General features: G+C 34.4%; 7 protein-coding genes across 13 annotated transcripts; 4 read left to right on the top strand and 3 right to left on the bottom strand.

The window, feature by feature from the left end:
- The first annotated feature begins 40 nt into the window (after nt 1–40).
- bou (glycosylphosphatidylinositol anchored membrane protein boudin) lies at nt 41–701 on the top strand. Its single transcript, XM_040725668.2, has 2 exons — nt 41–406; nt 502–701. Exons 1-2 carry the CDS (start codon nt 186–188, stop codon nt 614–616), a joined length of 336 nt encoding a protein of 111 aa, XP_040581602.1. The 5' UTR covers nt 41–185; the 3' UTR covers nt 617–701.
- A 349-nt stretch (nt 702–1,050) lies between these two features.
- On the top strand, nt 1,051–4,310 carry oxt (Xylosyltransferase oxt). Of its 4 annotated transcripts, none has more exons than XM_040727097.2 (4): nt 1,051–1,314; nt 1,436–1,724; nt 1,775–2,900; nt 2,960–4,310. In XM_040727097.2, the coding sequence occupies exons 2-4, from the start codon at nt 1,452–1,454 to the stop codon at nt 4,048–4,050; spliced, it is 2,490 nt and encodes an 829-aa protein (XP_040583031.1). In that variant the 5' UTR covers nt 1,051–1,314; nt 1,436–1,451; the 3' UTR covers nt 4,051–4,310. The 4 variants fall into 4 exon arrangements, with proteins under 4 accessions (XP_040583031.1, XP_040583034.1, XP_040583033.1 ...); XM_040727100.2 differs by having other exon boundaries at nt 1,120–1,327; XM_040727099.2 differs by having other exon boundaries at nt 1,155–1,336.
- Nucleotides 4,311–4,899: 589 nt separating this feature from the next.
- On the top strand, nt 4,900–8,404 carry LOC121131737 (uncharacterized). Of its 2 annotated transcripts, none has more exons than XM_040727095.2 (3): nt 4,900–6,019; nt 6,086–6,151; nt 6,221–8,404. In XM_040727095.2, exons 1-3 carry the CDS (start codon nt 5,126–5,128, stop codon nt 7,802–7,804), a joined length of 2,544 nt encoding a protein of 847 aa, XP_040583029.1. In that variant the 5' UTR covers nt 4,900–5,125; the 3' UTR covers nt 7,805–8,404. The 2 variants fall into 2 exon arrangements, with proteins under 2 accessions (XP_040583029.1, XP_040583030.1); XM_040727096.2 differs by having other exon boundaries at nt 4,993–6,019; nt 6,089–6,151.
- Mat1 (CDK-activating kinase assembly factor) lies at nt 8,385–11,130 on the bottom strand. The gene is made up of 2 exons (XM_040727101.2): nt 9,484–11,130; nt 8,385–9,406 (listed from the first exon to the last, which is right to left on the bottom strand). The coding sequence occupies exons 1-2, from the start codon at nt 9,605–9,607 to the stop codon at nt 8,631–8,633; spliced, it is 900 nt and encodes a 299-aa protein (XP_040583035.1). The 5' UTR covers nt 9,608–11,130; the 3' UTR covers nt 8,385–8,630.
- LOC121131736 (helicase-like transcription factor) lies at nt 10,034–13,120 on the bottom strand. The gene is made up of 2 exons (XM_040727094.2): nt 12,828–13,120; nt 10,034–12,775 (listed from the first exon to the last, which is right to left on the bottom strand). Exons 1-2 carry the CDS (start codon nt 12,984–12,986, stop codon nt 10,106–10,108), a joined length of 2,829 nt encoding a protein of 942 aa, XP_040583028.1. The 5' UTR covers nt 12,987–13,120; the 3' UTR covers nt 10,034–10,105.
- A 3,931-nt stretch (nt 13,121–17,051) lies between these two features.
- LOC121131735 (serine hydroxymethyltransferase) lies at nt 17,052–20,192 on the top strand. Its single transcript, XM_040727093.2, has 5 exons — nt 17,052–18,728; nt 18,791–19,085; nt 19,162–19,494; nt 19,560–19,670; nt 19,727–20,192. Exons 1-5 carry the CDS (start codon nt 18,243–18,245, stop codon nt 19,891–19,893), a joined length of 1,392 nt encoding a protein of 463 aa, XP_040583027.1. The 5' UTR covers nt 17,052–18,242; the 3' UTR covers nt 19,894–20,192.
- LOC121131734 (uncharacterized) lies at nt 20,097–23,609 on the bottom strand. 3 transcript variants are annotated; one of them, XM_071893955.1, is made up of 6 exons: nt 23,306–23,609; nt 21,881–22,195; nt 21,179–21,808; nt 20,647–21,120; nt 20,500–20,590; nt 20,097–20,437 (listed from the first exon to the last, which is right to left on the bottom strand). In XM_071893955.1, exons 2-6 carry the CDS (start codon nt 22,079–22,081, stop codon nt 20,232–20,234), a joined length of 1,602 nt encoding a protein of 533 aa, XP_071750056.1. In that variant the 5' UTR covers nt 22,082–22,195; nt 23,306–23,609; the 3' UTR covers nt 20,097–20,231. The 3 variants fall into 3 exon arrangements, with proteins under 3 accessions (XP_071750056.1, XP_071750055.1, XP_040583026.1); XM_071893954.1 differs by lacking the exon at nt 23,306–23,609 and adding an exon at nt 22,499–22,940; XM_040727092.2 differs by lacking the exon at nt 23,306–23,609 and having other exon boundaries at nt 21,881–22,268.
- Between the last annotated feature and the right edge of the window lie 2,701 nt (nt 23,610–26,310).

Below are 26,310 nucleotides of genomic sequence, written 5' to 3'. Positions count from 1 at the left end.
TTATTAACTCTTTAATATTATTTCAACCAAAACATGTACAAACATTATGTTTTTGGGTGTTAAGTTGCAGAGGGGGAAAAATGCTTTTTATCTTGAGAATGGGGTAGGTATTAAATATTAGATAGCATACCTTCCTTAGAAACTGTTTTAATAATATTAATAAGAGCATTAACACTAAAGCAAATATGAATTCTGCTCTGATCCGTACTCTACTTATTGCTTCACAAATTGCTTTGGTACTCTCAATATGGTGCTATGATTGCGACTCATCCAAGGATTTCTCTTGTTCCGACAATATGGATAGCACAGAGGGTTTGAAATTCCTTAGTAACTGCTCTGATATTTACGATGCAAAGTATTGCATTTCAATGAAAGGCGTATATGACGGGAAGTTGGGAACAAAGAGGTGATGAATGACGATGAGCTCTGAGCTATCATTTGGGATAAATACTCTTTATTTATATATTTTTACTTTTACTAATTTAAATTTTTCTTATATAGATTTTGTAGCTCAAGAAACTGGGGAACCTACTGCGAATATATCAAAAGACCTGGAGACTCTAGAGAGTATCGATCATGCATTGCCACATGTTCTTCGTATGCCTGTAATTTATAGATAAATCAATTTAATGTATGTTTAATGATAAAATATACAAAATATGAGAACTGCCCTCTGAAAATACATAATTATATTCATCGCATTAATTAATTCATGTATAACCATTAATTCTAAATATATTGCTATTCCTTGATAAGAGGAATTTTCATTACTTTATTAAAGAAGAAGCAAAGTTGTTGTGGAGCTATTAATATCAATGCTATATATATTACTCCAATATATGAGTAAATGGTTAATGGCTCTTTAGCTAGATCTAAGAAGTAAGAAAGAGCTCATGTTCAGATAGTATAAAATATATTAGTTAATTATTAATATTTATATATATACGAGTATATATAAATATTAATTATTATATACATAGTGATACTTGCACCCTAAAGCGTTAAAATGATTCATGCTTAATTACACCCTAAATAACAATAAATAGCAGCAGTTACGCAGTGTCAAGTTAGGTGGGGTGCTGGTAGCGACGTTGTCTGCAGCTGTTGGGGCTTCTTCTTAGTGTAGCAGCTCTAGTTCCCTTATCAAAATAAATAATAATAAAAGAGACTTGATTAAGTCACAATAATAACTATAAGTCTCTATTTGATATTTATTTATGTTTCATCTTTATATTTTTGAGCTCTAACGTGGAGGCACACACACACTCACCAAATTGAATTTCATTTGGGGCAATGACTTGTCCTCTTAAACTTGTAATTCCCTTCAGTAATCATTGTACTAATAATATTATACATAAAAATAAGCTCATCTTTACTCTACGAATATAATCTTTGTCTCATTTAGTAATTACTACTTATGTCTTATACTGTCTAGGGCCACATTATAGGAAATGCCAATGGAACTAAGGCAACGTTCTACTCAGAGAGGCCAATCCATCTCCGATCCCCAAACCTCATCTTCCATGAATACCAAGAGCTCACAAAATAGGAAAATCACGTCCCTCCTTCTTCTCTGTACATCCTTTCTCGGCATTGCCGTCCCCTTCCTCTACTCCTTTTCTTCTAACACATCATCATCCCCATCTCCTTCCATCAAATCTCAACCTTTTACGTCCGAATCTCAGACCTCCACTTACATCCCAACTCCCTACTGTAATCTCAAGGTAATCTTATGATATTATAATATCTAAAACTTATACATATATAATTATAGACTTCAGATGCAATAAGAGCCATACGAAGAGCAAAAACATCTCAATGTAGAGATGAAATATCCTTTATTGCCTGTCGTGCCCAAAATGGAACTCTTTATGGCAATAAATCTCTAAAAAATCAATGCCCAAATAAGATAGATTCTCAAAAGGTTGGAATGGAATTAGGATGTTTTCTTGACTCTGTTAATCAGCGTATTTTAAATGAGAAGTTTTTAAAATTCAACAATGATAATAGTCCTAAGAAGTGCATTGAGGCCTGTACCTTCTACGGTTTTACTTTTGCTGGTGTTCAATATAAGAAAGAATGTTTTTGTGGTAATTCACTACCGAAGGATACTTCAGAAGTTTCAACCTGTGATTTGCCTTGTCCCAAACAAGAAGATGGTATGTGTGGAGGATATCTCTCAATGAACATCTATCACACTGGTCTTATTATAAGCAACTCCAAAGATGATAATAATTTGAGTGATCTTGGAGAGGAAGAAAATCGACCTGCTCGAATTGTTTTTCTCTTAACACTCTCTGGACGATCCTTCAGACAAGTCAAACGTCTAATTAAACGGATTTACAGTCCTATACATTATTATTTCATTCATGTTGATTCTCGACAAGAGTACCTGCATAGAGAACTGTCCGTCCTAGAATCTCAAAATATTAAATTAGTGCCTAATCGATTTGCAACCATTTGGGGTGGATCATCTCTTTTACAAATGCTTCTTTCATCTATGGAAGATCTTCTCCGTAATCATTATTCTTGGAAATGGGATTTTGTTTTAAATTTGTCTGAATCCGATTATCCTCTCAAGCCAATTAGTACTCTAACTCAATTTTTAAGCCGCAATAAAGGAAGGAATTTTGTCAAGTCCCATGGTAGGGATTCCAGTGTTTTTATACAAAAACAGGGACTTGAAAGAACTTTTTATGAATGTGAAAATAGAATGTGGAGAATTGGAAATAGAGAACTTCCTAAAGGGATTACTCTAGATGGTGGATCCGATTGGATTTGTCTCCATAAAGACTTCGTATCTCATATAATCAATAATTTAGAGATAGATTATCAATTATCGAGTCTCAAACTCTTGTATAACTTCACACTGCTTCCGGCAGAATCCTTTTTTCATACGGGTATATCTCTTAAGTAAAATTAACCACTTACACATTATGTTTAAAATATATAATTTCAGTGCTAAGAAACTCAGAATTTTGCTCAACATACATAAACAACAATCTTCACCTTACCAATTGGAAACGTAAATTAGGCTGCAAGTGTCAACATAAAGCTATAGTTGACTGGTGTGGGTGCTCCCCCAATGACATAACTCCTTTGGACTGGGCAAAAATCAAAAGCTCTGTTGGTAAAAATTTATATTTTGTTCGTAAAGTTGAACCTATTGTAAGTCAATCAATTTTGGATTTGATTGATTCTGAGCTTCTTGGGATAAGTGACATCGTCGATGATCGCTATTGGCAAAATTTGTATCATTACTTGGATGAAAATGACTCTAAAGATTTGGCGGGTAATAATCTAGCCAAGTCTCTTATACCTAATGAAAGCCATCTTAAAGAAATTACTTCCTTTCATAAAAACGATTCTTTTCAAGGAATTTTGATCCTGTTTAACCTAAATGGTCAAGTAAATGAATACTACATACAACCTCCTTCGACATCTGTTAATATAGAACTTGAGAGATCTGGTTTTATAAACTTTGAATTAGGTAGTGTATTCGATCCTAAAGAACTTATTTTCCGAAATTTTTTCAAGGCATACGGTAATGCTTCAAAGATCGGAATCAAAATATCTTATCGAACGTTTGAAAATAAGAGCTTAACATTTATTTGGATAGATCCTTTAGGATCTGTAGTTAAGTTAATCTATTCCAAACTTAATAGCACAATGGATATTTCATTACCACCCTTAGTACAGTATGAGGACCTTGGATTTCCTGACATGGCAGGGTTATGGAAAGTGATACCACTCATTGATGGGACATTGACAAGTGGTATTTCGTTTATGGTTACTTCTGATGGATTCCATATTAAAATGGATCGAAAAAGATCCGTAGACATTCCTGAAATACTCAATAATAAAAGTGTATCTGAGCTTATACAATCAGCTTTTCCGAATGAAGAAATACTTCATGGGCATTGGACACTCAATCAAACTGTAGATTATTATAAATTGATAGATTCTTGTTTTGGACTACATAATTGTTCTTCTACCTACTGGAGTTCCTTAACAAATGACTCTAATTCGGATCTACGGCTCCTAATCTAAATAAGTTATTCAAATATAATGTGGCTGTGATTTTTATACGTGACTTTGAAATATTATAGCTTATAATGTCTACTGACTGAAGTCATTTTAGTTTATTTAATGTATACGAACATATTTATAATATTCAAATCTTAATTCTGCCAAAAAAGAAACATATTTAAATATATATATTGAGACTTGACATAGGTACTCGCATTAATATATCAACTCAAAATATACATTCGAAAATTGATTTTTTAATAAAACCCGAAAAGATCTAAGCTTCCATTATTTTTTTAATCAAAGACTCTGCCAGCTTATTTCTAAAGTAACGAGGTATATCATGGCAACCTTTACAGATCTTGAGTGTATCACAACAGTCTCCACAAAGACTATATCCACAGGAACATTGATAGATTGCCTTGATCATGAGGTCGGAGCAGTTCGGACACTTAAGGAAGTCTGTAGCTTTATTGCAATAGAAAATTTTGCTCCAAATCTTTGCAGAACCCTTCATGAATGCAAATGCGCCCAGATATCTGGCAAGGAAGTACACAGATGAAATGCTTCCTTGAATCGTGACATCAAACAATGCTACTAAAGCTATTAGTGTATGAATCAATCCTCGTTTAAACGAAATACTCATACACCATTCGTAAACGCCGAATAAAGACAAAACAAGGTTGACAAACCCAGCATTAATTGTCATCTCTCAAATTTAGCACAATTTAGCAGTAATTAATCATCCTTTCTTTGGTGGATGATTATTTCAATGGTAAGAGTAAAATAATTTTTTTGTTATTTGGTAGCTGTTCAAACATTATTGGCGGGAAATCCATTCTTCTTCTCACTCCTTCTCTCTTTTCTTCTGTCTTTCTTTCTCCCCTACCGCTATGACGACGTCGCTTTCTTTCGACCATAGGAAGGGACGCCGACGCCGACTGGGAAGAGAAAGTTTTCTGATGACGTCATAGAACTTAGGCGTCGTCAACACCGCCGCCGCCGTCAAAAATGACGATGCGTCCTTGTCTTCTGTGTACTAGTGCTTAATGGACTTAAATATACATAGCTTTTAATTTAATAATAAATAATAAAGATGGCGACGGCGCCGAGCGCCGTAAGTAGTGAATCCGAGATCATCTTGAGGGATGATAATGTGACTCCCTTGAGTGAAGAGTTGACTAAGTTGTACTCCCAAGGATTCCTAACGGACATAACTCTGAGCACTGAGGATGGTAAGAACTTTGAAGCGCATCGCATCCTGTTGGCCGCCCGGAGTCATTATTTCCACTCGGTCGTCCCACGACTCAAGTCCGAACCTGTGATATTCCTCAAAGGAGTGAAGGGTACTATCCTTGATAAAATCCTGAAGTATATATATGGAGGATCTGTGGTAGTGAGTAAACATCAGGTTCGCCCCCTCCTCGAAGTTGCCAAAAGCCTACAAGTCAAGGGACTCCAGGACCTTGTTCCAGGACAATTGAATCAAAAAGCTCCACAGCAACATCGATTCGGCCGCCTTTCTCTTCCATCAACGGTCGATAAGACAACACTCACCACTTTCAAGCCTCCAACCACGATTCCACGACGCTCTGCTCCCTCAGGAACATCCAATCCACGCATCAATCCTTCCGTCCTTCAAAATGGGTCTACCAACTCTGATACTGAGGATAAAGATCCTTCCAAAGATGAATCCGATAACGAGGGGGAAGCTGTTCCCAAGCCCAAGCGTAGAAGAGGAAGGCCCCCCAAGAATGCCAAAGTTGAAGAACCTCTTCCTTCTTCCTCTAAAGACAATAATAACAAGCGTAAAGATGCTTCTGATCCCTACGATTTTGAAGAAGAGGACATTAGTGGGGATCGTAAGGACAAATCTTGGAGATCCTCAGGGAAGAAGAAGAAGAAGGGAGGGGAGAATGAAGATATTCAAGAGGACGAGTCAAAGGAAGAGGATCAAGAGGAGGACTCCTCTAAAAAGGAGCTATCCAATGTATGTACATTTTAATATTTAAGTTAATCAATAATTAATCACAATCTTTTTTTCTTTTCTTCCTAGAAGGGATTGTCCAAAACTGCTGGCTCCTCCATTAATGGAAAACAAATCATTCCTGTGAAGTGCAAGGTGGGTCTATATTTTATATACTTTATTTATTAAAAATTTCGAATTAATTGTATTTGCATGTATATATAGGGTCAATTAGCTGAATTACACATTTCCCGATTTGCGAGTGGAGTTAAGGGATTAAGTATTCGTTACAAGGATCAGTGGATGACTCCTCAGAACTTTGAAACTGCTTGTGGTTGTACCACAAAGTACTATTTGGAAAACATACAGACTGACTATGGTCCTCTCAAGACACTAACAGCTTCTGGTATGCTTAAACCTCACTCTAGAAAGTGTCGATGCTCTCTCTGTCGAGGGGAGGATCCTCCATCTCCTTCGCCTCAGGAATCTAAAGATGAAGAAGAGGAAGAATCTAATTCTCAATCTATGAAGCAGAAGAATAATAATCATCAGAATGATTCCGATGAGGAGGATGAGGATGATGACGACGAAGAAGACGATGACGAGGATGACGACGACGATGAGGAGGATGAAGAAGAGGAAGAGGACGATGAGGAGGATGAAGAGGAAAAGCGAAGAATGAAGAAACGGGAGGAATGGTCGCGTCAACTGGAGGCAAAGTTGAAGAGCGAATACGATGATTCTCCTCCTCAAATCACTCCTCAAGTCACAACTGCGATCCATCATCAACAGCAAACCCAGAACCATCAACATCAACAACCTCAACAGCAGCCTCAACCACCTCAAATCCTCTCCACTTCACCCCTTGTGATTAGTAATAGTGCAACCATCGTATCTGGAGCTCCTCCTTCTACATCATATATATCTATACTCGATCAACCTCCTAAGATATCCCCATCTATTTTACCTGGTGGTACCAACACTGGAGGAATTACAATACAACAACAACCTACTCAACCCGAAAGAATTGATACTCCGCAAACAGTCTATGTCATGTCTTCACCTCATCACCATATATCCGCACCACCCACTCCACAACATAATCCATTTGCCAATTTAACTCATTCCATGGCTACTCAGATCTCTCATCAACAACCTACTGTAACAATGGCTATCAATGCTTTACCTCAGCAACAACAGCCTCAACAAATTCATCAACATGCGCATCAGCAACAGCAGTTACAAATGCAGCAGAGACCCGCTCAATCAAGGATCGGATCCGTTATGCAAGTACGCTGCAAGAGTACGACGGCTCTACTTTACGCTAACAAATATGAGTCAGGCAGTAGAGGAAAATGCATTCAATTAGGGGATGAATGGTTAACTCCTAATGAATTTGAGGATCGTGCAGGCTCCAAGGCAAAGAAATATCTATCTAGCATCAAATGTCTTGGTAGGCCCCTAAGAGTCTACGTCAATTCTGGAGAGCTTCGTGGAAGTGGGAATGCACATCATGCAAAACTTCTGAAAGACAAACTTAAAACCCCTCAACCCATTGCCCCTGCCCCTCCTGCGGGATTAATGGCACATCTTAATGGTATCCAAGCACCTCCAACTCCAAGTCATGTTTCGGGATCTCTACCTCCAAATCTCAATATGATGATGGCCACAGGGGGACAACCTCCTATTCTTATCAATCAAACATCAATGGCCTCCTCCATTATGGGATCTCCGTCTATCATAACTGGTCCAATGACGGTTGCTTTAAGCTCTCCTCCATTTGACATACGACCTTCGCAGGCCATGTGAAACGAGGAAGATGATGGAATGGTGTTTCTCCTTTCCTGACAACTTCAACCTCACTATCACTGCTAGTCTAAAACGTTTTCTTCTCTGGATGCCTTGCTCCTTCTTTGGTTCTTCACTATTATTAGTATTTGCATTAATATATGTACATAGTATTACATATATTGGACAATAGGCACGAATAAACACTCTCGTGGTGGAGTTTCAAAGCGAACCGGTATCCTTCATTATTAATTTAATTATTTATGACATGTGTGTTGTTTTTCCCTGCTAATTCAGTGGGTCTCCTCTGCATTACTTATTCTTTAGTTGTTAGTACATATAATAACATTTATCATATCTACACCCCACTCTCATCTTACTTCTGGATCCGAGTATCTGACATTATTTATGTACTTATTACTATTATCATTATTATCGCTACTACTACTCTTATAATGTATTATTATATCTATCATCATATTATTAACTTCGTACGGAAAGTTTAGGTTCTATTTTTTTATATGTTAACTATATAATAATATAATATCTAAGCTTTGATTCATGATTTAAATGAAAATAATATGGAATAAAGATTTAGCAATTTTTATATCTTATCATAAATTGTCGTCATATTATATTTTTCTCATGGGAAGAAGGGACACTAATCAATTACAAAATTGAAATAAGAATATAGGTATTTATTAATTATTAGTATGTTCTTTTTTTTTCCTCCTAAAGTAGTAAATAAGTCTGAATGAATAATAATCTCTTGTCACAAATTTACCATAGTACATAAATATAAGGCCAACTATACAAAAAGATATATAAAAGATAGTAAATATTCTGTTTATTCACATGGGGAGTAGTAGAGGCCAGACATTGCTTCCTGCAAAGCCCTAAAGCAAGCTATACTTTCTACATAACCTGCAGCAAGCTCAGATACTCCAGCAGCTCGAATATGTCTACAAAAATCTTTTATTTCCTTATCGCTCCTGGGCGGAGAGGGTCCATCAAATACAATATCTGGTTCTGAGTAAACATAGGGCTCATCAGGTACAAGCTCTGGAAGGAGAAGAGGTCCTGAGCTGTTGATTGTTCGTGATTTAATATCAATGCCTGTAGAAAACTTGGACTTGGCACTATTAAAAGAATCCACAATATCATTTGCATCCGTCTCAGAGAACATGAGCTCCTGTATCATTTGCTCTTTGACTCTCTGCTTTTCTAATTTGGTTGAGGCCTCATGTTCCTGAATTTCCTTTTTCTTGGACACTGAGTGCTGTTCCTCAAAATGCAGAATATCCTGAATTTCCATAGACTCTTGTGATAGTTTATGGCGATTTCTCACAATGCTATCCCTGTTTTTCTCCTTATAGTCATTGATTCGCTTATTCGTATCCAGAATGTCAATATCATTGCAAAGATTAAATATAATATCCTCTATGGATTCGAGATAATCATTGTAGCTGCGAAGGGAATCAAAGTCATCCCGCTTTTTGTTATAATCTCGTAAAATACGTCTTCTGATATCCACTTCTCTATCCACTAAGGCGTCATCAAACAATTGAACTCGAAAATTGACCTTCCGCAAGGGGATTTGACATTCTGGGCAGGAGCCAGAGCCTTTTTTAATTTAGGAAATGAAAATAATTAATAAATATTATTCATCACATCTAAGAATTTTGACAAAAAATACGTACCTTTGACAAACAAAAGCTCAACACAAGAGTCGCACAAGTTATGGCCGCAATCATTGACCATCAACTTCATGCTGGGATTGCGATAACGCGTTGTTTTGCATTTCGGGCACACTTGGTCATCCATGCTGGAGGAACAAGAACCAATGTAAAAAATAATACTCCGCTGACGAAATGACGATAATTTGTAATTAATTGTTTAGTAAATAAATAAAAGTAATAATGCACCGCTACAGAAAGAGAGCAACAGGGGTTGGATCTTAAATAACTAGCTGCTCAAATAAATCCAAAGCAAATCCTAGATGGTAGCAGTAGTTACGTACGTAAATAAATATTCACTCCATTAGTTTTTACTATCAACAGCTACACTAAAAAAAACATTAATGACGTCAGTGTAGCAGAAAATTCAATGCCTGTAGATTCTCTCAGATTTGAGGCGTACTACTTCAGCAACTTTTTTTCTTAAAATTATTAATTAATCAAGTATCATCCCAACAAATGCATGGGTGGAAAAATTTGATTTCAAACAATTAAATAAATTCGGGATATTGTCTTAAACATTTAGGCTTTAACTTTACAACTTTAACTTCTATTAACATTTATATAAAATATCAAATATGTACTCCTAACTTTCTAGACCAACTAATACTTTAAAATTCTTAATCCTATCTTCACGAAGGGAATTTCTGCTTGAATTGCGATTAAAAGCAGTCTTGGCTAATTTTCTTTTATGCTCCTGGAGAGCAAGTATTCTATCCTCTATTGAGTTATCCACAATATACTTATAAATAACAACAGGTTTTTCCTGACCAATACGATAAATTCGATCGAAGCACTGATCCTCATCTGCAGGATTCCATGCAGGGTCAAGTAAGAGCAAATGATTAGCAGCGATTAAATTAAGTCCAATACCTCCTGCTTTCAATGATAAGAGAAGTATTCGAGGGGATCCTCTGTTGAAAGTATAAAGGACCTCTCCTCTTTGTCTCATGCTCATTGTTCCGTCCAGTCTCACAAAATCATAGTTTTCACGCGTCAAAATAGGATGAATCATGGAGAGAAAGGAAGTAAACTGTGATACTATGATGACTTTATCCTCAGATGGAATAATCTTCAATTCATCAAGAACAGCCAAGAGTTTTGGAGAGACGCTCTTTGTTTCCATCCCCTTAATTTGTACATCGGGTTCATCCTCCCCTTCATTATCTTTCAAAATGATAGCCGTTTTTTCAGGTTGTATCTCTGATCGACACAGAGGGCAGACAGACGATTTATTTGCAGAATTGAAGAAGTTTTTAAGACATTTGACACAAAAGATATGCTTACACTGAGTTATGGAAGCCGTATCCTTAGAAAGAGCCTCCAAACAAATAGGACATGACTTTTCAGGATCCTCTTCATCATTTAAAGCTTCTTGAAGGGCATAATTCAACTCTGAAGCTGTTTCGAGATCCAAATCTTCACCAAACTCTTGTATCACATCAGTAGACTCCCCCATTTTACTTAAATGTTTCCTCAGTTTTTCCCTAAACTTCATGGACAAGAGCTCCGGATGACAGCAGTACTGCCGCATTTTCATTACAAGTGCAAAAACATGTCCAAAATTTCTATTCAAATTTCCATTCATCATCAATTGCTCAATGAATTTGAAGCCTTCGTCTCGTAGTACTTCATGAATTTTAGCATCCTCTCCCTGAAAGTATACTCTTCGCTCAAAAAACTTTCTAGGGGGAAGTTTAACCAAAGGTTTTCCATTTAATCGATCATTTTTTACCCTACGCATACATATGCTAGTCAAGAGAACTTGTAGGCGTGAGATTCCTTCTTTAGAGCCATTTGTTCTTTCTATAATTTCTGTCCAGGTCTTTTTACTATCTTTAAAGGGTTGAATACCCAGCCAGTTAACAAGAGAGAACAATTCCTTTAATTTGTTCTGAATAGGAGTTCCAGTGAGAACCCATTTACGAGCAGCATTAAGAGACATGACACTCTGTGTTACTTGGGCCTTTGCGTTTCGAATAAGATGTCCTTCATCAAGAACCACTCTCAGCCACTTTACATTAAGAAGGACAGATTTTGAAGAGTTAGCATTGCGATACTCCGCTGAAAGTGTTCCATATGTTGTTACAACAACATCATATTTCTCCAGCTCCAAGGATGAGATATTTCTTTTGTTATCTCCATAGTGCATGAAGATACTGAGTTCCACAGATTTGTCCACGTGTTTATCAAACTCTGAAATCCAATGCTGGAGTAAACTTAGAGGACATACAATGAGAGTAGCTCTAGAACCAAGTACATATTTACTAGGCTCTTTGGGTGGTACGATCAGCTCCTGAGTAAAGTTGTCATCCACTTCATCCATCTCTACGAAGTCACCTAAAGGGGATTCTTCAGTATCCATCTTCCCTTTTTTAGAGTCTTTTTCTTCAATGCTCCCTTCATGTAATCGGCTCCTCTTCCCTGGAGTGGAATCAATTTCATCTCCACACTGAAACGTTGAGGAGGATGTTGAACAAGGCTCTACAAAAATATCATCATCTATGTCAAATCCATCATCCTCTTCTTCTCCTTCAGAACTTGACTTGTCAAAAACACTAAATACATTAATGATCCCATGTTTCCGTGAGTCTCCTCCGGATGATTTTTTTATCTGTTTTTTGTCTGGTATATTATTGAGCTTAAAATTGAAATGATTTTGAAGACAAGAGAAGGGCTTGCGTTTATAGCCATAGATAGGACGAGCTAGGGGCTTTCCATCATAAAAGTTGGTCATGATGAGCGCAATAATACTCAAGGTTTTCCCCAGTCCCATATCATCGGCTAGAATCCCTCCATTCACGCAAACAGGGGGCTTATATTGAGTTGATTCTTTGGTCAGAAAGGAGTAGTAGGAGCCATTTTCTTTTTTCGTCCAAAAGGGAATGAGAGGTGGATTATTTTCCCGATTAAACATCCAATTTAAGGCAATCATTTGATGTGGGTGTAATTTTGTTTTGAGGGCCTCACAGCCCTTCATGAGATTCCCCTTCTCTTGAATGGAGAGGGATTCTTGAAAAAGAGAATTCATGTCATCCGAAGGAGGAGGAGAAGTCACTTCCGCCTGATAAACTATATTTTTAATCCTGAGAATGGAGATGAGTTCCTTCTTATGACATGGATTTCCATAGAGAGAGATTTCTAATTGTCCATCGCTATTAATTAAAGTGCCACACATTTGACTTGGGTCGAAAAAATTTCCAGAGATGGAGGCTAGTCCAAGAACAAGGTTCACCTCTTCTTCCAAGGTTCCAATCTTAAAAAGTGAGGATTAGAGAAGGAAAAAAACAAACATTGAAACGACGAACCTTTTCTCCGTTTGGGTTCGTGAGAATAAAGGAACCCAAATCCATTGGATTATTTTTAACTAGTTTGATGTCAATAGGTCCTTTATCATATTTATTTAGGCCTTGCATGAGGCCTTTCACACTAATTACTCCCAAAAACGAGGAGCTACTTCCTTCCATTCTCTTATAAATTAAATTATGATAATTAATAAATATTAAATTTGAAATTTGAACTTTGAAGGTTGAAAATTAGCGAAATGGTTATGTTTACTTTTGTTGGTTATATTTCTAGCTCTAAATAGCTAATAAGAACTAAATATTTAGCCATATTCAACTTAGCTAATTTTTACTATTTATTTCTATATGGTTTGCTTGGGACTAGAAAAAGATTTACTCGTACCAGGGTTTGCACGTATAAAATGCCAATGATTTCCAATACTATCTGGAGGAGCACAAGCTCCAATCATGCAACCTGTTGCAGTGAAAAGCATCACTTTTTTTTTTGAGAAATTCGACTTGGTGTCAGCTTGGTAGAATGATAAACCTATAATATTTGTAGTAGTTGTAATTTTACAATAACATCAGGTGATATTTTAAGATAACTATTCTGTTTTGGGCTAATATTTGAAATCCTAAAAAAATGTTTTTGAGCATAAAATGATGGATTGACTTAATGTGTACAATTCAAAATCAAAGTAAATTTATGTTAAAGGATTTTCTAACGTAAATTTTCAAAAAAATTTATTAAATTAATAATTTAAATTGATTAATTTTTTTCTTCAAAAATAAAGTATCAGCTTCAGTTCGTATTTTTACAAAATTACTATGTAATAGGTTTCATTCAATTAATTAAAATATATATTTGCACAATTAGTCAAATGGATTTGGGGTTGCATAATTCAAATGATTGGATTCAGAACTAAGATCACATAATATTATTCCAAACTACAAATTAAGAATAATTGATTCTTAGATCTGTGTAGTTTTAATCAAAAAAATTATGTAGATTTATTATTTTAGGGACTGAGAATTTAAATTTTAGAGTATGATTCGAATAGATTATTGAGATTGGATTTATAATATTTAGACATCCCGGCTCCGAATCTGCAGCTATTTTAAAATTTGCGACTCCAAATTATAGATAAATATACGTATTTTCTGTGTTACAAACCGACTCTGTGATTAAATACAGTGACTGCACAAACAATCATATCATTTTATACTGATCCTAAAAATATTGATAAATTGGAAAGGAAACTTTTTACAAAAAGGAAGAATTGGGATAATCTAGCTGCAGGAAGAAAGAAAGACAAAAGAAGCAAAACAATATTGTAATTGTAATTGTTCAAATCAAATCAAAGATTCTGACAGATTCGTTTTTGTAAATCGGAGCAGTCATGTGGTAGATAGATTACAGATAGAAGCGAGGCTCAGTCACTTCACCAATCCCTAGATCGAGATCAACTCGTCAAGAGTTCCCTAGATGGATGGATAGGAGAATTTGTCATGAACATTTTTGTTAATATTGAGCGATTTACTTCTAATGATAAATACAACTTCTTTTAAAAGATACTAGAGGTTACAAAAATGACATTGGAAGACTAAAACTTTTCAAATATATCTTTTTCATCAATACATAACAGAAAATCAGATTACCAAAAAACGGTTACCCCTAGTACATACGTTAAGATAAAAAATTAGAAACTTAAGAATATTAAATAAAAATCTAAAAAATAAGCGTAAATGTGAAAATAAAAACTAATAAGGACTGATCCAATTGTTCCAAATTCATATATTTATTTTCAGTTCTTCTAATTCTAATTTTACTATGGAAGAATAGAATCTCAAGCCAATCTATTGTTTTATATATCCGGATACATAGACTCTTCCATCATTAAGTTTTTTCAAAATTAAAGATTGCAAACCTTTTTGATTTCTGAGAAATCAATAACACACGGTGTGTGAATTTTCTGGCGAAGATCGAGATCTCATCGAAACTTATGAAGATAATGTTAATAGAGGTTATCTTAAAGGGCTTCAGATTTATTATTATATTTAACTACGTTACATGCTAGTCAGCTTAAAATAATAATACATTTTCATAATAATATAGGTATAAATCCAAGAAAAGCAGGATAAAATATAAATATAAATAGCAAAAATCTCATTTAATGGTAGCGTTAATGATTTTATATTATCTGTAACTTACTTTTGTATATACTTCAAAAAAATTGTTTTACTCAGATCTTTACATTTTCATAATAATATAGGCATAAATCAAAGAAAAGCAGGATAAAATATAAATATTTACCTTTTAATTTTGAAAGTCTGTATTAATGTCCCTAATGAGTATTTTTAAAATAAATAATAATTAAATATAAGAACTGTTATGGGAAACATTTATGAATAATTTTTTTTAGTGTGGAGATCCTATATCTTCATGGGGGGATATATTCCAATATGATGATAAGCAATAAAGTTTTTTTTTTTTTTGAAAATGATTAAGACTAACTAAGTTTAAAAATTTCAAGTCTACAGAATTTAAGAGGTCACTTATAATTTGTTATCACATAATCACTTAGTACTCAATAATTCTCAAACTCTATTTATGCAGATAGCAGCAAAATACATATATGTATTGCAGACACAAGTATCTAGAAAAAAGGGTGCATATTCATTGAGAATCTGAGATTGACTTTTACTTTTTTCCTAGGGGTTTATGCATTATTTACATCAAGGAAACTGAAGGATTCATAACAATTATATATTTTTCTCAGAATAAGATGACGAAACAAAAGGTCAACTTTGGAAGGAACAAGATTCAAGACTTTCAACGAAGGAGCTGTGGATGAGAAATGAAACTCTTTTTTCCTCACTGGGTAATTTATTCGGGAACTATTTCTTATTGTGGAACTCTCCAGTTCTAAATAACTATTTATATGTAATATCAGAATAGAATAGAATATGCATAGTAGACCAAAATATCGAGAAAAGAGAAGCACATTATCTTTACGAGTCGCGAATTATCTTGCATTTGTTTTCCAATGACAAAAGAGACTCAGTAGTAATAAAGAAGTATACGATGATTCCATAGAGGATCTGGAGGAATTTATGTATAGGACAATGATTAACGAGAACCAAAGTCACTATCACAGACCTTGACATGGAGAGGCACTTGCAAAATCAACGATCTTTCCATTAAAGGATACAAGATCCACCGACCAAGTGAAGCACATGTTCAAGGGATCTCACCTTAAGAGTCGAGATCCCTTGAAGAGAGTATCTAGAAGAAGTGTGAATAGGATATTCCAAGGAATGGGATGGATGGATGCAGATCTCGAATTGGGGATATGAATGATCGATACAGTCTGTATGAAGTTTTCTACTCTTTCTGTTCGGCAGCTAACATATACATAAATTATCATCCTTATTATGCAGAAGTTAATGTAGAATATAATATTTTAATAACATTTGAATGTAACATACTATATAATCTTGTAAAAACCCGATCTGAAGTTCACACTTTATTTTTGAATGGCAAATTCATAATTTTCAATCATTAGATCAATTATTTCAGGACGATTTACTTTAGGAAACCTTCTTACAAATATCTAATTTGATTTTGAGCTGTGAACGTTTTTGGGGATATGAAATACTATCCCAAAATGGAAGAGTTAAATAAAATACCACCTGATATAAAACTACACAACGACAAACTATTACTATATTTTTATAATTGAACAAAGATCATATGAGTTTACCCAAGATATCTAAGTATCTTGAGTTTACCAACAGGAATTTGTCAAACAAAATTATGTTTTTCACTACAAGAGGTTGCATTATTTGAGCTTTTGCTCCTCCAGATGGTATTAAGACTCATGGAAAATGTCGACCAAATTACAAATGAGAATAAACATATTCCATACAAAAATCTTATGAACAATATGCAGAACATCACATGTTACATACGAACATCACACATCACTGATGAGTCATCAGTGAGCTTAATTTATGGCCCAAATTAAAATAAATTATGGGTCAATTTAAAAAATGAACTTTAACTACACAAAAAATAAAAACCAAGCTGTTCATCTCATAATATTATTCATATTTCTACGTTCCATGAAGATACTTAGAGACAATGTGTATCTAAGTATATTTGGTTCCATGTTCTATAATATGTATTAAAATGTATATAATATTTGATTTTCGTTTTTAAAAAAGTATCTACTCTATAGTAATAACAGTAACTAAAAATATACTGTTTGAGTGTGCAGTGGGAATTAAATAAAGAAATAATGATCGGCTCAAATTTAGAGCTTGAATCAAAATGAATTGTATCTTTAAAAAATGATAGGTGATTATTAAACTTGATTATACATTTTTGAATGAAATCCTTTACTTATGCATAATGTTTTCATTTGTTTTTTGCTGTTACTGGTATTTTGGGCAATACTTTTGATATTTTTGAATTACAACATCTCCTTATATTATGAGTTTATTAATTATTAACCTATGTATTAATTAATATAACTTATCATTGATGATAAGTGTAGTGTTAAACTACCTCATGTATTTTTGGATAACACTGAGGAGTAGTAAAATGATAAAGTATGAAGAATAAAGGTAAACCAAGGACTATATTTAATGAGCTTATCATCATACACACTGATTCTAAAAACTATGTACACGTAAAATATATTACTACAACAGTAAAACCTGGACATATATCCCGTCCAGATCTACTAGACATTAAATTTTTTTATTCATAAATTATAATATGTTATAAGTGATAATTATCGATCATTCATATAACAGTTTTTCAATTATGTATATGTTGTGTACAAGTTGCAATCTAAAAATGAGATGAAGAATTTACAGTACTTGGGATGAAGATAATGCAATAATTGAATATTCCATAAATGATCGATATATTAACGGTGTAATTTTTGACTACTTTATTAAAAATTACTAAAATATAATTATTATGAAGCACATTATAAAGTTCAAATAGTCAGTTTAACAGTAGGTAATTATAATGTCCCACGTTGTAATTAGATTATTCATTTTAAGAGGAGAAAATTGAAACTTGTCCAATATTCTTATACAAGTTGCAACTTGTACACAATATATATATAAACCAAATCCATGTAACTATGCTCATTCGGCATTCCTCAGTCCTCATATAAGCGCCCTTTTTTTTAGCTAGTTTTGACCTGTTGATTTGAACTAAGCTTTAATTTCAACCAACAGTAACACTTACTACAAACTACTGTACTATTGATTGATCGAGAATCGAGATCGAGAAGTATAACTGTCCTTTATAATTAATACACCTCTGTTGAGAACTGAAGTTTCTCATTTCTCAAGAATCTAGTAAGTAGTAAGCGTCAAGTCTTAGTCAATTGTTGTGCGTACTATATTTTGTAAAGAAGCATGACGAGTGGACAGAAGTATTTGGGTTCTCTGAATCATCATCTTAAGATTATTGACCCAGAGATGTACGATTTGATTCGTAAAGAGAAGTCTCGTCAAACCTCTGGGCTAGAGATGATAGCCTCTGAGAATTTCACATCTCTCGCCGTTTTGGAATGTATGGGCTCATGTCTCAACAACAAATACTCGGAGGGACGCCCCGGAAAGCGTTACTATGGTGGAAATGAGTTTATTGATGATATAGAGAGTCTCGCAGAGAGTCGTTCACTAAAAGCATTTGATCTGGATCCTCAGGAGTGGGGTGTTAATGTTCAGCCCTTGTCAGGATCTTCTGCGAATCTTGCCTTGTACTTAGGCGTTGTAGGTCATGGAGGTAAGATTATGGGTTTGGATTTGCCAGATGGAGGACATTTGACTCATGGATATTTTAATAAATCCAGAAAAGTGAGTGCCACTGCTGAGTTTTTCGAATCCTGCCTATATAAGGTATGCCCATCCTAAATGATTAATCAAAATTGTAATTTAGAAATTTATTTGATTGACATAAGGTTGATAAAGAGACAGGGCTCATAGATTTAAAGGATCTCGAAGAAAAAGCCGTGGCTTTCAAACCCGATCTTATCATAGCGGGTACGAGTGCTTATACAAGAATAATTGATTATAAAGAATTTCGGAGAATTGCGGATAAGGTTGGTGCCCATCTACACGCAGATATGGCTCATATTTCTGGATTAGTAGCAGCTAAAGTAATTCCTTCTCCTTTTCCACATTGTCACTTTGTCACCTCCACCGTTCACAAAACTCTTCGAGGACCCAGAGCAGGCGTTATCTTCTTCAGAAAAGGTGGTTGTTTTTCTTTTATAATACATATTACATAATTGAAAATATTTATGCATTTCCAACATAAAATAACTTATAGACGTACAAAAAAACGGTGAAAGCATCAAGGCGGAAACTAAAGTCCACCAAGCAGTGTTTCCTAGTCTTCAGGGAGGACCCCACAATCACGCAATTGCTGGTGTAGGAGTTGCCATGAAATTAGCCTGTACTCCAGAATTTGCTTCCTATCAGAAGTCAGTTGTCAAAAACGCAATTTTTCTTGGAAAACTTCTCCAGGAGAAGGGGTATAGTCTTGTTACAGATGGGACTGACAATCATATGATTTTAGTCAATTTAAAACCTTCTGGTCTCACTGGAAGTAAAGGAGAAAAGATATTGGAACTTGTGGGAATCTCAGTTAATAAAAATAGCGGTAATGATATATTTTTTTAAATCCTTACATTGGAACTGGATTTTTATAGTAATTAATATTTTCAGTACCGGGTGATGGTATGGTAGCCAGTGGAATTCGACTTGGTACTCCCACTTTGACCACAAGAGGCTTAGGAGAGGAGGACATGGTCCATGTCGTCAATTTTATTCATGAAGGTGATTTATTCAATCATAGCTTAGCCAATGCTCATTTATCCTTATTTCTTTTATAGCTTTAACTATTGCTAAGGAAGCAAAAAATAATGTAGGCGCGGATTTAAAGACATGGAATAGAGAACTCGATGAAAATGAGGCAATTTCAAGTAAAATCAAAGATTTGAACAAGCGTGTTGAGACTTATGCTTCTCAGTTTAAGATGCCAGGACATTCTGAACTTTAAGACTCGATTATATAATTTAAGCCTACAAATATGGCTTGAGTAAGTCGTCCGATTCCTCTATATATTTGATAGCACTATACATTACGGATAATAACCTATCATTACAAATCACCCTTATTGATTATACTTGTGTGTATATTATTCTCATTCTGTATCTAGTGTTTCTTGTACCACTAATTTAAAACAAATAAGTTCGTAAGCTGTTTTTAAGGGATGCGTTGATCGAGTAGAACTTATATTCAAAGTTAGAACTTAATGTCTATATCCAATAAATAAAAACGTTTACATAAAAAAGCAAACAATTGTAACATAATTAGTTGGCTAGATAATTTGCAATATCACGTGTTTTTATGACTCTCCGATTCTGAATTCGTAGATTTGTCCTCTTCTTCAGGGATCAATGATAGATTCAAAGTTCCTTGAAGGACTTCTACTTTGAGGACAGGACAAGGTAAATGATCAGATGCCTTAGCGCTGGGATCGATTTGAAAGGTTTGATGATGAGACGATTCATCACTAAAAGAAAAGTCTCCTTGATTAGCAACTGTGGAAGAAAAGTGAGTAAATGAGTGTGACTCTAATTAAAACCTAAAATAAAGGACCTACTCAGTGGTGAAATATTGATATGCTGAGCAATTGCATTGATTCGGAAGTTGCGCTTCTTGTACACCTTAAGTATAATCTCACCGTCTTCCACCTGAAAATAAAATAATATGTGATATTATAGTGTCATATTATTTCGGCAAAACAAACCTGAAGAGTAGAATCTGCAGTTAGCTGATCGATAGACACATTAATGGTCCCAGTTTTAACCACGGCAGTGATGAACCCTTCATCTACACTCACAAGTATATTTCCACTCTCTCTTACGAGCATGTAGCTTTGATTGTTTAAATGTTTAACATAAATGTGACCATTCCGAGTATAAAACTGAGAGACATCACTGTTTACACTTCCAAGGACATTGATGTCTCCGTCATCCGTTGTAACAAGCATAGAAGGACCGTCTACATGAGATGCAAGAAAGTCGCCATCGTGATTTGTCTCGACTACTACATGACCCTCTAGATTTCCTTCACACATGATGTCTCCCATTTGAGAGGCTAAACGAATTTCTTGACAAACCAAATCACGAACAGTAATGTTTCCATACTCTGTATGGAGGCCCACAGAGTCAATTTTGTGTATTAAAGTGGAGTCTAACTCCAAATGTGAGCCTCCCTCGCCCTAATCAAAGAAAAAAAAAAGCAACAACTATTGAAATGATTACAAATGAATTATGTACTTGGAGGTAGATTTTACTCATCACGGTTGGAATAAGAAAAACAGACTTTAATCCACTATTTGGAATATCAAAGATGTGCTTAGGACAAAACACCTTGAAACTCGATGATAAAACTTCATCGTCATTCAGTTTAGTAGAGTCAAGTATGTTTTTGAGTTTTTTACCCAGCAATTCATTTGGATGCAAAGAAGGAGTGAGTAATGTAAAGAGACCATCGGGAACAAGATTTGATGTGTCCATGCTATGAATTTGTTGATTGAGCATGGACTCTGCCTCCTCAAAAGAATTAGCATCTGTGAGGTATAAGTGTGTGTTTTGCTTTTGATTGGCGTCAACAATTGAGTAGGAATCTATACGATGATGTAATCGACCATACAGGAGAACATGAAGAGGGGTTATTCTAGGAAGAATGGATTTGGATTGGGGTAAAATTGATTCAAGGGTTTGGGAGAGCTTGTTTATAATATTGCTATCAATCGAGTCCCCCGAGAACTCCGATAGAGCAGGGACCTTAGGGGTAGATATTGAGACATCTTCGCTACTCTGTAGTTCACTATAGATTTCGTCATAGACCCGCTTATTCTTAAGGCGATCCACATTATTCTTCTTATCAAAATAAGATCCTCGAACCTATAGAAGAAGATAAATTTCAAATTTGCGGTTTATAGATAATTCCACATATATTAAGTTTGAGATACGAACCTTCACATTAAAGGGACTACGCACAATGAGAGATCCGTTGGGGGCAAATTGCTTAACGAACTTGTCGAGGAGCGTTGAGGCTCCACTAGAACCTCGATGGCTCCTTCCTCCTCCACGAGATCCTCTAAATCTTGTTCGACATCCTCCACCGCTGGTATGAAATGTTCTTATTATCCATAAGCGATGTGCATACGTCCACATCTCTGAATTTATCAGAGATATATACAAAAATGATCAATGACTAGTATAACTATGTCAATAGACAATATTAATATATCAAATTGGAATATACCAGTCAGTGGGATCCGTCAATTTCTATATTCAAAGATAGAAAGCAAAGGGATTAGACCACGTGATCTTTGATATGAACAATAAATATTAGTATTATGAAAACTCAGCTGATGAGATTTAGCTGCGACCTATATATATATATTTATGGACTTCAATTTCTTTTTGATTTACAAAACAAAACCTATGGCCAGACTCAAGATACTTAGTATCTAAGATCTCCAAGTATCTTGGCAAGACCAATGAGTTCTTATACTATAATATAATACATAGTATAAGAACTTATTGGCCATACTTTAGTAGATATCATATGACTTAGAACTCAATTACCCATCAATCAGTAGAAGGACAGGGGTGAGAGAAGGCGAGATCCCTTGAACTATAGCTTCGTTCGGTGGATCTCATCTCCTTTAATGGAAGGTTCGTTCATTGTGCAGGTTCCTCTTCAATTACCTATACATAAATTCCTCCAGATCTATGGAATCCTCGTATACTTCTACATATAAGAACTAAAGAGTTCCATAAAACGAGAGAATAATCGATTGAGATACCCAGTGAGGAGCAGAGAGAGCTCTCGTCCTCCACCCACAGCTCCTTCTTTGAAATTCTTGAAAGTCAACTCTGCTTCGTCTCCTACTTAAAGAAAACTATTTCATTAATAAGAAATCACTCATTTTAATCACATTTATAAGTTGGACTTTGTGATATATGGTTTATAAGGATAATTATATAACCTGGACACTTCAACCTCACACCTGATTTCTTTACTACTGTTGATCTTCTTTCGTCATTGGAAAACAAGTGCAAGATTTTAGACTCGTACAGATTATGTATCTTGATATTTTGGTCTACAAAGCATATTCTATTCTGATATTACATTTAAATAGTTATTTGGAACTGTGATTGTGTTTAAATAAAATATAAAAGACCTCTTAACTTCTATAGATTCTATTGAAATATCTGAATGTCATTCCAATTTTTAAGAAGATGTAGTCTCTAATCATCTTCTAAATAACTAAATTGAATGTCAACTTATTGGAATATTACTCTAGCGAAGAACTAGGATCTCCACAAAAATAGTCTAATTACAGACAATACAGTTATGTGATTATATGTTTTACAAAATATATAACAGACCTGTTAACTTCTGTAGACAACTGTTGGAATATTTGAATGGCATTGCAATTCCAAAACTTATTTAGTCATGAAACATCTTCTAAAAAGCTAACTTTCTTGTTACCATATTGGAATATTACTCTTGCAAAGATTGAGAATAATAAACCATCAGTGAGTGATATTCTTCAATATTTACATTCCCTATTTATGAGTTCTCCGTTGTTCTTCTTTTTTTTATCCTTCCTATTATTATTTGTAGAAATATTATTGTTCTGTATTACACACTATTCAAGGCAATAGAAAGTGGCAATACTTTAGAAAATATGATTTCCCCAGTATTTTTCAAATATTTACTAACATATGTATATGGCTCATTCCACGTCAAGCGTACACACTATTTAGCAATTTACAGAATGATCATCACCGATTTTCATGATTTTTGGTGAGGTGGCTTTTCTATATGAAATTAGAGTGTGTGAAATATTAGAGTTTTTTGATTCATCTGGGGCATTCTAGGCCTGCTCAAAGTTGGGCCTAATGCGTTAGAACAGTGTAGTTCAGAAGGTCATAATTTCGTTCGTACTGGCTCGATTAAAAGAATTAAAAAAATACGCCAAAAGATGCACAAGAACACAAACTTAAACTTGTATTCAATCATAATCTTATTTTAATTAAAATTATAAAAAAATTAAAGTTTTGGGGATCCGGCGCGGCCTTCAAAATAGCGGCCCTGTAAAGTAGCAAAACCAATTTGGTTTTAATTTTGGTAGAATATGCCTCAGTAGATGTTTTTATACATATCCAAAAAGCAGAGTAGGGTCTTGATGGGATCACTACCAAGGAGATAATTAAATAGAGAATGTAGAGCCACTTTTATTGTATAATAGCAAAGGTTTACCCGGCGTGGCTCGGGCCAAGACGAGAGCTAGAAATCACATTAATAATGGTAAAAAATTATTGAAAAATTATTCAGGAAATACTTTTATATACTAATAATTATGATAGGAATGTTTTTGTTGTGCTTGTTGTCGAGAGAGATCCTGAGAGGACTCTACATAGATTAATGAAGGTTGTCAGCAGGCATGAATCTCCAAAATAAAGGAAAAATTGGAGAAAGGGATATTGTCATAGATGTTGATGAGACTAAAGACAATCGAAAACGATCAATGACAGCTATATTAATGGGTCCTTCGGATGGCCGTTTCTTGGGCCGTCCTTATATAATCAACGTGATAGAGATAAAGGTTGTTAATGCTATTAATATTGCAAATTTTGTCGTTCACAGTATTTATAAACTCTTGGTTTCAACTTTGATGAAAATAAGTTGAAATTTTTCATCACAGATAGAGTGTCCTACTGTAAAAAGCGGGCAAAGACCTCAAAAGAAGCTACCTCCAATAAAAACATATTACTTCTGTAGCTAAAGGACATCCAGTGAGTGCACTAGAGATTAAAGTATTCCTTGGCTCATCCTATCAGAATTTTTTATTTTCTCTAACTCTTATTATTATTCTTTCATTTTTGAGAAGGGAACATCTATCATCTATGTATTGAGTAATTACATGTGAGTGTGCTCTCACAGGCTTTGTTTATATTCTATATTATTAAAGCAATTTTTTGTTTTTCAATTGTTTCAAAATTAATACAAACTTAACATTTTAATTGTATGAGCGATATAGCTCAACTTTTCTTGATCATATCTCTTCTATTAATTAATTTTGCATAAAATTTTTAAAAAAAAATACAATATGCAAAAAAATAAAAAGACTGCAGTCTTAATAAAATGTGTGAGTCCTAGGAATGGCAAACTTTATTATTATTATTTTAACCTAGGATCCTAGGACCGGTCCTTATCAATGTTTTATGTTAGTATTAGGCTGCTGTCTGGAAATCGTATACCAATCTGAGACTGTTATTATTTTTATTGGACCGATCTAATTCGATCCTTTAAAATAATGTTTTGGTCTAGACCAGTCTCATACAAAAATTCGGTCTAGATTGGTCCAAAGGAAAAATTCGGTCAGGGGCAATTTTACATATAAATTGTTTATGACGTGAATTGTGTTTTCAAATTGTGAACATGGTATAATGAGGCCATACAAAGATAGCTTGGAGTACTTTGTATGTCGTCGTCCCTCCTGGAATACAGCAGTCCAAATTCGAGCATCTCATGAGATGGATGATTAAGTTTAAAGTATATTCCCTTGAATCCCTTTAACTTCCTTTGGTATTAGCTTTCTGGAAAACACAGAATAGCACGTACTCCGGGCTTAATAAAGTATATCTAAATTATAAATTGTAATATATTTTCTTTTTATGGTTATAATTTCATATTGTAATATATGGATGGATAGATTCTGAAATTTTCTGTAAGGAGACTATATCAAAGATTTTTCTTAAAATTTAGTTTTTTTAAATGTCCTGTGCATCAGATACAAAAAAACACATTTAAAAATAGAGAGTATTAAGAGTGGACTTTTAGCTGAAGGGCAATTGGCCGAACAACAATTTGCCGGAGGTTTATTTCGGACATTTGGCCGAAAAATTCTGTTAAATTTATTGATGTATACGATTGCATATTTTAATTCAATTTAAAATGACATTATGTTATATAAGTATTTTTCATATGCTATATACCTATGTCCTTAATAGGTAAATCATTGAGTGTTCTTTTACAGAGAAATATTTTATATTCCTTAATGTACATTATATAAGTACAACATAGTAATGTTTGACTGTAATATTATTGTGATAAAAAGGTTGCAGAAAAATAATTGAAATATTTCAAGTTACCTTGAGTATATGTAGTATAAAGTAAAGCGAGTAAAAAGTTATAGTCTCTTAGTATTCAGTATAGTCAATTTCCCGCTCAATCGTAACTCGGGAGGTTTAATCTGCAAATTTCTCTATAAATTTCGAGAAATTGGGGTTCTCCACGGTGAAAAAATGTATATTACATGAAACAAGCATCTTTAGACAGACTGTTTTAAAAACAAAAACAGCCAATATATGAGGTATTGTATGTC

The sequence above is a fragment of the Lepeophtheirus salmonis genome, chromosome 1, assembly GCF_016086655.4.
Source record: "Lepeophtheirus salmonis chromosome 1, UVic_Lsal_1.4, whole genome shotgun sequence".
NCBI classification, from domain to species: Eukaryota; Metazoa; Arthropoda; class Copepoda; order Siphonostomatoida; family Caligidae; genus Lepeophtheirus; species Lepeophtheirus salmonis.
This window is presented reverse-complemented; position numbering and strand designations above follow the sequence as displayed.

Bases quoted from the DNA above. Each gene is read 5' to 3' on its own strand.
- bou (XM_040725668.2), top strand. From the start codon at position 186: ATGAATTCTGCTCTGATCCGTACTCTACTTATTGCTTCACAAATTGCT. The intron at 407-501 runs GTGATGAATGAC...TTTCTTATATAG, and splicing joins GGGAAGTTGGGAACAAAGAG to ATTTTGTAGCTCAAGAAACT.
- oxt (XM_040727097.2), top strand. From the start codon at position 1,452: ATGCCAATGGAACTAAGGCAACGTTCTACTCAGAGAGGCCAATCCATC. The intron at 1,725-1,774 runs GTAATCTTATGA...ATATAATTATAG, and splicing joins CTCCCTACTGTAATCTCAAG to ACTTCAGATGCAATAAGAGC. The intron at 2,901-2,959 runs GTATATCTCTTA...ATATAATTTCAG, and splicing joins AGAATCCTTTTTTCATACGG to TGCTAAGAAACTCAGAATTT.
- LOC121131737 (XM_040727095.2), top strand. From the start codon at position 5,126: ATGGCGACGGCGCCGAGCGCCGTAAGTAGTGAATCCGAGATCATCTTG. The intron at 6,020-6,085 runs GTATGTACATTT...TTTTCTTCCTAG, and splicing joins CTAAAAAGGAGCTATCCAAT to AAGGGATTGTCCAAAACTGC. The intron at 6,152-6,220 runs GTGGGTCTATAT...ATGTATATATAG, and splicing joins TCATTCCTGTGAAGTGCAAG to GGTCAATTAGCTGAATTACA.
- Mat1 (XM_040727101.2), bottom strand. From the start codon at position 9,607: ATGGATGACCAAGTGTGCCCGAAATGCAAAACAACGCGTTATCGCAAT. The intron at 9,407-9,483 runs GTACGTATTTTT...AAATTAAAAAAG, and splicing joins TGAGCTTTTGTTTGTCAAAG to GCTCTGGCTCCTGCCCAGAA.
- LOC121131736 (XM_040727094.2), bottom strand. From the start codon at position 12,986: ATGGAAGGAAGTAGCTCCTCGTTTTTGGGAGTAATTAGTGTGAAAGGC. The intron at 12,776-12,827 runs GTTCGTCGTTTC...TCACTTTTTAAG, and splicing joins CGAACCCAAACGGAGAAAAG to ATTGGAACCTTGGAAGAAGA.
- LOC121131735 (XM_040727093.2), top strand. From the start codon at position 18,243: ATGACGAGTGGACAGAAGTATTTGGGTTCTCTGAATCATCATCTTAAG. The intron at 18,729-18,790 runs GTATGCCCATCC...GATTGACATAAG, and splicing joins TCGAATCCTGCCTATATAAG to GTTGATAAAGAGACAGGGCT. The intron at 19,086-19,161 runs GTGGTTGTTTTT...AATAACTTATAG, and splicing joins CGTTATCTTCTTCAGAAAAG to ACGTACAAAAAAACGGTGAA.
- LOC121131734 (XM_071893955.1), bottom strand. From the start codon at position 22,081: ATGTGGACGTATGCACATCGCTTATGGATAATAAGAACATTTCATACC. The intron at 21,121-21,178 runs GTACATAATTCA...TTCTTTGATTAG, and splicing joins TGAGTAAAATCTACCTCCAA to GGCGAGGGAGGCTCACATTT. The intron at 20,591-20,646 runs GTTTGTTTTGCC...TTTTATTTTCAG, and splicing joins CTGCAGATTCTACTCTTCAG to GTGGAAGACGGTGAGATTAT.